At 46.4% G+C, this 8,391-nt stretch overlaps 1 protein-coding gene across 1 annotated transcript; it reads left to right on the forward strand.

Annotated features, from left to right (window-relative positions):
- Positions 1-4,725: 4,725 nt before the first annotated feature.
- Positions 4,726-7,002, forward strand: LOC124699979 (transcription factor bHLH18-like). Its single transcript, XM_047232190.1, has 4 exons — positions 4,726-4,814; positions 4,955-5,526; positions 5,616-5,963; positions 6,661-7,002. The coding sequence occupies exons 1-4, from the start codon at positions 4,742-4,744 to the stop codon at positions 6,724-6,726; spliced, it is 1,059 nt and encodes a 352-aa protein (XP_047088146.1). The 5' UTR covers positions 4,726-4,741; the 3' UTR covers positions 6,727-7,002.
- Positions 7,003-8,391: the final 1,389 nt, after the last annotated feature.

Raw genomic sequence — 8,391 nt, forward strand, 5'->3', positions numbered from 1 at the left:
ATATATAGAAGACATTCAATCTTATTCATACCAGAGTGCTGATATAATATATTGTGAAATACAATATATATGTTCTATTATAACAACAAAAATGGACATGAATAATTCGTTCACTAAGAAGATAATGGGACTAGTTTAAAGTCTCCAAACATGTCGGTTGAGGCATACTCAATGATCATGTTCTCCGTGCCCATAGGGTCTTGTGACCGCTAGAGAGTCATGGTGTTGCAATGTCGAAGAGGAACATCTCGCGAACAACCATCTCTATTAGTGCAGTCTGGATGAAGGTTGAAGTGAGCTTCAAACCTTTCCCCTTAAGGTCATTTGCATGCCAGCGATTGCTGATACAGAAAAACCAGATGATGTGGGGTGTGGCATTCCTGCGTGATATGCGTGTAGCATCCACACTCATCGCAAAGCTTAGTTTTATCAAACTTGTGCTCTGCCATGCCTTTCAGGATCCTTATGATCTGGATGTATGATGTCTTATGATGTACAAGATAACATACCTTTTCTCTTTTGTTAGCGGTGACTCCATCCGGAGGTGGATCCTTCGGGGACTGGATTGCACGCACTATTTCACGAGATGCATGGCTGATCGTTATGTCCATGGCCCATGTAGGGTAGTTGTGGCCATTGAGGGCGAATGCCTCAAATTCTTTTTTGGCCATCGTTTACTTACATGAGTGAGCCAGAGATTATTAATTTACAATTGGTAAATCAAAAACCATCATGGTTATGTTGTAATGCATTTTGCAAAATTAATAAAAATTCAAGGCGTTGGCTTGAAATCATTAGTGTGCATGAACCTCAAATTGTTAAGTTTGACACTTTGTAGATAATCTCCAAGGAAATTTTGGAAACCGTCTCATAGCACTAGAGAGTATAATCTGATAAAATCAGTAGATACTCGCAGTTCTAGCGCCTTATATCATGACTTAATAAAAATATACGGGAGATTACTTGATAAAGTAATCATGGTAGTGAAGATAATCTGCAATGCAGTAGATCCACACACTACCTATGATCCCGAAACATCAATTTGAAGAAGTCACTTAGAATTTTGCATGTGTCAATTCGTGCTCGTATTAAGCCGAAGGCTCAATTAAGACAATAAACTGATTATTTTAAATTTGCAAGAAAATGAAAATCTCAATTGCAATAAATGGAATGGATCTCAACATGTAACAAATATGGAAATATATTACATCCCACATATATGTACTGGAATACATGGTACTCGACAGAAAACAGTACTCAAATAGATGTACTGAATTTAACAGCTCTAAAAATAGCAATTAAACTACTTCCAAAACTACTGTTAGTAAACAGATTTGCTAAAGGAAATCGGAAATCAGAAATAGAATAGCAGGAGCGCTAGTTGCTCAACCGCACATGTGCCAATTTCGGCAGCCCAATTATGCCCTGGTTGGATAAGGAGACCAGAGGCTACAGGACCATTCAATCCCTTGCATACCGATTCCCAATTCCACGAGCCATGACCAATTCCTGTGACGTTCACCAACGGCGACTGGTGCGGTCGCCGCATTCGTCCTCGTCAAAGGATCCGCCAGGGAGCTGAGTCCCGGGTGCAACGCTGTTTGCATGCCTCAGCGCGGCCAGGCTCCACGAGCCGGCAAGGCGACTGTGGCTGCTCGATGGCGAGGTTGACGGCAGGACATCGGGGCTCCGAGAGCCCGGAGGCGGCGGCGAACTCCGGTTCTTGGTGAAGGCGAAGCCTGGTATGGGCGCCGTGCGCAGGCGAGCCGTTCGAAGAGGTATGGGTATAGTCAGATATCCCGGCCGGTTCAAGGGCCTGCACCGGCAGCGGCACGGCCGGCAACCGCGGAGGCATCGGAAGCCACACCGGTGGTCCTCTGGTAGGGGCGCCGCTTGGAGCAGTACCGCGCTAGCAGGCTGTGGACGCGGGCACCGGCACACCGCAAGGATGCGAGCCGCGCGACACCTCAGGCGTGTAGCGCGTCGCCGTGCTGCAGTGGGGCGCACCGCGCACTGGAGGGCGCTGCTGCACTCCGTTCTGGAGGTTGTCGTGGAAGATCCGCGCCGGGCTCACCGTGTAAACGACGACGGCAAAGATGGCATGGTCACCGGCGAATAGAAGAAGGAATTGACAGGGTGAATCATCATCTCCATACCTTTTTCTTCTTCTATTTTATTGTACCCGTGAAGGAGTAGAAGGAACAGCGATATTGTTCCAGGCAACTTTTCTTACCAATTTTGCCTGTTCTTTCCGGTTCTTTTCCCATCTCGAAATTGCTCAGAATGGAGAGCGTGCTGGTAACATGTTGAAAGTAATCCAGATGTAAATCAAGAAAGACAACAAATGATTCAACTGTTCATTCCATTGATGATTTACAACTTATATACAAGGGGAAGGGCCGTAAATATGGGTCATGTCCGTTCGAAGAGGTGTGAGAAAGAGTTGTGTCTGTTGACAAGCCAACCAACACAGAGAATTACATGAGGGAGAATTATCCCTTTAATTAAACCTATTTAATTAAATCCTAAAAGTATCTACCACGGCATAAATATATACGCTTGACTTGTTTGATGTCAGAAATCAGGAAATGCCCACCCGCTAGGCAAAAAGAAAAACTTTTGCACGCTACTTTTGCTTGTGCCATCCAAAAATCTGTCGGGTACGTGTTTTTTTTATTGTTGCTTGAAATTACAACGAGAGCTAATTCATCGTATAAATTATACATATGTTTTCTGTAGATAATGTGAAGTGCTAAGGAAAGAACGGTTCTTCTTTAACATTGCATATGCCCTACATTAGGCCTACTAAAATTAGTAATGACTAGGTGAGCCTAAATGCGGCCCATGGACCAAGGGAACACGGTGCACGTGGCTGTTAGTCCGAAAAAATAACATGCTCGTTTAGGCTAGTCATAGTGGGGAGTAACTTAGACTAGTAACATGACATATGTTACTAGTCTAAGTTACTACCTCCATAGTGGGTAGTAACTAATATGTGGTGTCATGCATTGTATCATTTACTATGGTGTAGACTCAACTTGTCTTGGGGTGTGTGATGTTATGGTAACATAGCTAGTTACCACCTCACTCTCTTTCTTCATTCATTGCCATGCCATGTCACCAAAATGCATTGGGTTGTGTGATGTTACTAGCTAAGTTACTCCCACTATGAGCAGTCTTAGGTAGGTAGGTAGAGATTTTTGTTCATCACGGCTGCACCACCAACAGCTTGGTCATGTTGATTGCTCCATCTATGATATTCGGATCACTGCATCCTGGCTTAATTATCTTCGATCAAATGAATGGTGAAACCGAAACTCTGTTAGTTTCCAATGATTTTGTTTGTTTTTCCTTGTTCTCTAGGAATTTCAACATTTGTTGCAGCCTTATTTTCACACTAATCTATATTTCTTCGTGTGTTTTTCCTTGTTCCTATTAACTTTCGTGGGTGGAACTATACCCTCATCTGGTATGGGCTACGTGTTAATATAGGCCAGGAAGAGCCCCTAGCGTGGCAGTACATGCAGGGGCGAAGCTCCCCTTAGAGCAAGGCAGGGTAACCGCCCTACCTTGATATTTGGTAAATACATGTAGATGCAGATGTTTTTTCTGAATACTTTTGAGTAGTCGTGCATCGAAAACAGACTTCGCGTGAGAAAATTATGCTTGTTTTAGTGAACATTGTGTAAAATCGACTTCGAACTCATATTCTAGGTTCAATGTAAATAAAATGATTCTATATTTCTATTATAGAGATTTATCATGAATCTTCGTATATTTCTATTATAGAGATTTATCACGAATCTTAGTATATGCAGGATAATTTTGTGATATTTATTATTCACACGTGTAGAATTGAAAATTTAGAGATTTCTTAATATTTGAAAGACACATCATGATTTCATCAAAGACATTATCACCTCATTGAGATGGTGAATTGGAAGGGTTTCTTGGCGACAAACAGTGGCGGAGCTAGACCAAGCTTAGTCAGGGTGCACGACCTAGTAATATGAGGTTATTTAGCTCACCAGGGTGCACTAATCATGCATTACCGGGGTGCACATACTAGTTTTTTTAGCTGATATCAAGGTTAAATAATTTTTTACCCTGGTGCACGTGCACACCCTAGCATACATGCAGCTCCGCCCCTGGCGACAAAGATCATTAAGACCTAGTTGCTCACAATGGATATTTAAAATTCTTAATCCGATAAAATTATTCTTTTTACAAAAAAGTAAAGCTTTGGCATTAAGGTGGCATTATTGTTATGTTTTTGGGTTCTACGTGTATCAAATGTGTCTTTTTTTATCGTACTAAGTTATTTTGTTAGAATCATATATGACGTTCATGTCTTACAACTATTTTGGTATTTGCATCATTTTTTTAGTTTGCCCTACCTCAAATTTTTTCCGTCCTTCGCCACTGAGTACATGACAGGTATAGGAATTGGTGTACTACACCACATTCCCTATTTCTGCCGATTTTCGGTGGCCTAATTGGTATCTTGTGAATTTTTTTCGTTTGCCATATTGGTGATTCTCTCATTCCTATATGAATAAAAAAAGACCTTAATAGTCACTCTCAGAGATAAGGACGGATAATGCTGATAAGGAAATCTGCTGAGGTGCACGTGACAGATATCCGTGTTTCCTTGGCCCGGCAGCTGGCTAGCTGAGCTATATAGGCCACACATGGAAGAAGAGAAAAACATGCGAGGGAGTGAACCGGACAGCTAGGGCACATGCTTTTCACTGATTCGTTCTTCGTACCTAGTCCCCGCAATCGTCTTCAGGGATCTGTCCTCTCGTCAGGAGGTAATTCTGGTGTTGCCGGCCATTCATTGATCTCTGCCCTTTCGTGTCTTTTGATCCGATGTTTAGGCCACGATGCATCATATTTCACCTTCTAGACTATGTTGTGATATAATTCATATTTTGGTGTGTGATTCTATCAGCCGCTATGGACGACTCAAGCATGTTCATGGAGTGGGCCATGGAGACGCTGCAGCACGAGTACCCGGCGGCCGATGCCTACGCCGTCGACGACGACCCATTCCCGACATTGCAAGATCTCCACTGCCCAGAGCTACAGAACGGCACGGCCCCTGCAGCCCCAGATGGCCACCGACTCCTCGCCACGGACAGCTGGAGCTCAGGCGACAGCGGCCGTGAGAACACGCCAAGAGGCGCGGTCGTGGAGAACGACGGCGGGTCGTCCAACCGTAGCGTCGGTAGCACAACCTACCCACCCGTGGGCTGGAACTTGACCTCCACCATGCCGCAGCCGAGCATTCACGATGAGATCACGCCCACCGCACACTCACCAGCGCATGACGTGCCTCTGCCGGCGCAAAGGCCGCCGGCGTCAAGGAAACGCTCCTTGAAGAGCGCCGCCAGTACGGAGACGGGGCAGACGTCCTCGCCGGAGCCGTGCGTGCAGGAACACGTCATGGCTGAGAGGAAGCGCCGCGAGAAGATCAACCGCCGCTTCATCGAGCTCTCCACTGTCATCCCCGGCCTCAAGAAGGTCCACATCGGCTATTTGTACGCTACATTTCTCACATTCGTGCATCACTTCAGCTCAACTCATTGAGTATATTAATTAATATCGTCCAGATGGACAAGGCGACGATCCTGTGCGACGCTGTGAGGTACGTCAAGGAGCAGCAGGAGAAGCTCAAGGAGCTCGAGGACCGCAACGTGAGGAGCGTCGACTCGGTTGTGCTTGTCAAGAGGCCCTGCATCGCCACCAAATCGGATGGCACGGCGACGAACGGGAACTCGCTGCCGGAGATCGAGGCGAGGATCTCGGAGAGCACCGTCATGGTGAAGATCCATTGTGAAGACGGCAAGGGGGTGCTTGTCAAGTTGCTCGCCGAGGTCGAGGGGCTTCACCTCAGCATCACGCACACCAATGTCATCCCCTTCCCATCTTGCACTGTGAACATAACCATCATGGCAAAGGCAAGTCCGTTACTCCAGTACGTACTTGTTACTGAGCACACTAATTTCCTTGTTTTTCAAACAAAAAAAACTTTTAGAATGAAACCTAGCTAGCTAGGAGCTAAATGTAAGCTCTTGACCTCCTTTAGGAACTATTTAATTCAAAGGATTTGCATATAAAATTTGTAGGATTAAATCCTATAGGAAATTTTTCTATGATGGTTGTTTGATATGTAGGATTGATTTCTATAGGAATTTTTCCTAAGAAACCATCTGAACTATAGAAAATCTAACATGCATTCATACATCTTTTTCATAATCTTTTGCTTTTCCGTTGGTGCAATAATCAAACAAACATTGGTGCATCTAAATTCCTGTAGAGTTGAAGTGGGCATGACATGGCAAGCCTACATTTTCCTATGTACATATCAAACATTCCATTAGTCCCTTCAATACTACCCTCCTTCTGTTTCAAAATAAGGCTTATACGGTTTTGTTATGTCAAGGTTTCGACCAACAATATTACACCATTCATATAGCAAGAGTGATTTTTTAACATAGAAACTACATAATGATGAAAATAATCTGTTAACCTAACGAGCCTTATGTTATAGAAAAAATGGAGTATTAATATTCAGATGTAATATATGCATAATTATCGGCCAAACATTCCATTTCGGTAATGTAAATTGATAAACACTTTCTTTTACTACCTCAGGTGGAAGAGGGGTTCAACAACGCACCGGAGGAAATTGTATCGAAGCTTCACGCAGCGTTGCACTGATGTCATAGCTGATCATAATAATTATGATATGGCCAGATCAATAAAACATGGAGACATCGAGACCGAAGAAGCAACAATCAGTTGGCCCCTTAAGTTCCAAAATAAGAAGCGGAATAAATTCATGTGTGAGACTGTGTTTTTTCTATGCTATAATAAGTTCACGTTTTAGTTTGTCGAATAAATCCACGTTTTAGTTTGTCGAATAAATTCACGTTTTTGTAGTATAATTATCTGTACTTGCTGTGATTAGACGGGCCAATTAATGAACCATCTCTCTTGGACTAAAATGACCGGCTGATGTGCAAGATACTCCCAATCATGATTACTTAGGATATCTCCAGCGACATGACACATAAATGGGCGGCTCGATGGAGATGTGGATGCGTCGGGACGCTAGGTCAGCTGAGTAGAATTACCGATCGATTGAGGATATGGCTGGCTAGATGGGCCACTAAGTGTCTTTATGGGCTTTGGCATGTACGAAACAAGCATGTTCGGTCTATACGGTCATATCTGTCTCCTTCCAGCGATGACCAACGCGTATATATTTCGGTCTCTGATTCTCAAGATCGAACCACTGACCGAAAGACTGAATTTCTAGTTTTTTTGGGTTCGGTCCCCATTTTTTTGGGTTCAGTTTTCGGTTTGGATCGTGCTGAGCGTCCCCCTGGGATCAAATCCCCCGGGTCCGCAGCCGTCCGATACGATCGGAAATAACCGTTCGATCTTGGTCAATGATGCCCCGCGTGAAGAAAGAAAGATTGGAAGGAATTTCTCTTGGTACCACACACGAGCTTGCAGCCACGCCGGCAAAGCTGCGTTTCGCTTGCAGGACGGCCGGTCGCGCCGGCAGCAATGCTGCCCCGCGCCGTCAGCTCCGCCGCTCCACGTTGAAAGAACCTCCGCCGAAGCCGGTAGCACCACGGCCCATCGCATGCAGCACCGCCATCCCTGGGTTGTACACACGGCGACGCCCCGCTTGTAGCAACCGCCGCCGCCGCCGCCGCTTGTAGCAGTTGTCGCCAACCCTTGTAGCAGCCGCCGGCGTCGATTGTAGCAGCAGCTGCTGCGGCGACATGTAGCATTGGCCGTCGCCGATGTAGCAGCCGCCGCCCTGCAGGTAGCAGACGCCGCCGCCGCATGTAGCAGCAGCCGCCGCCTATTGTAGCAGAGGCCGTCGACCATGTAGCAACCGCCGCTGCGACATGTAGCAGACGTCGTCGGCCATGTATAAGCATCCACCTCCGCCCTGGTAGCAGACGCCGACGCCCGCATGTAGCAGCCGCGGATGCCCCATGTAGCAGAAGCCGTCGGCCATCTAGCAGTTGCCGCCACCTTGGTAGCAGACGCTGATGCTGCATGTAGCAGACCCCGACGCCCCTTGTAGCAGAAGGCACTGCCGCTCACAGCACCTGCTCCCGTCCCTAGAGCTCCGTCGGCGTCCATGGCGGGCTCAAACTAGCGGCCCCGCAGGCGTCGCCCGCGTCGCTGCAAGAGAAGATGACGAGCTCGAGCTCACGGCGGTGGATCCATGGCGCGCTCGCGGCAGGACGAGGAGGAGGCGGGGGAGGGAGGGCTTGGGGCGGCACTGTGAAAGGCAGCGATCTTGCGCACGGCAGCGCATGGCCATGGTGTGCGGTTGCGGAAGAGACACTAGTGGAAAAC

This window comes from Lolium rigidum, chromosome 3 (assembly GCF_022539505.1).
Source record: "Lolium rigidum isolate FL_2022 chromosome 3, APGP_CSIRO_Lrig_0.1, whole genome shotgun sequence".
NCBI classification, from domain to species: Eukaryota; Viridiplantae; Streptophyta; class Magnoliopsida; order Poales; family Poaceae; genus Lolium; species Lolium rigidum.

Excerpts from the sequence above, each read along its gene's own strand:
- LOC124699979 (XM_047232190.1), top strand. The coding sequence starts at position 4,742 with ATGCTTTTCACTGATTCGTTCTTCGTACCTAGTCCCCGCAATCGTCTT. Across the intron at positions 4,815-4,954 it reads ATCTGTCCTCTCGTCAGGAG|CCGCTATGGACGACTCAAGC; the intron begins GTAATTCTGGTG and ends TGATTCTATCAG. Across the intron at positions 5,527-5,615 it reads TCATCCCCGGCCTCAAGAAG|ATGGACAAGGCGACGATCCT; the intron begins GTCCACATCGGC and ends AATATCGTCCAG.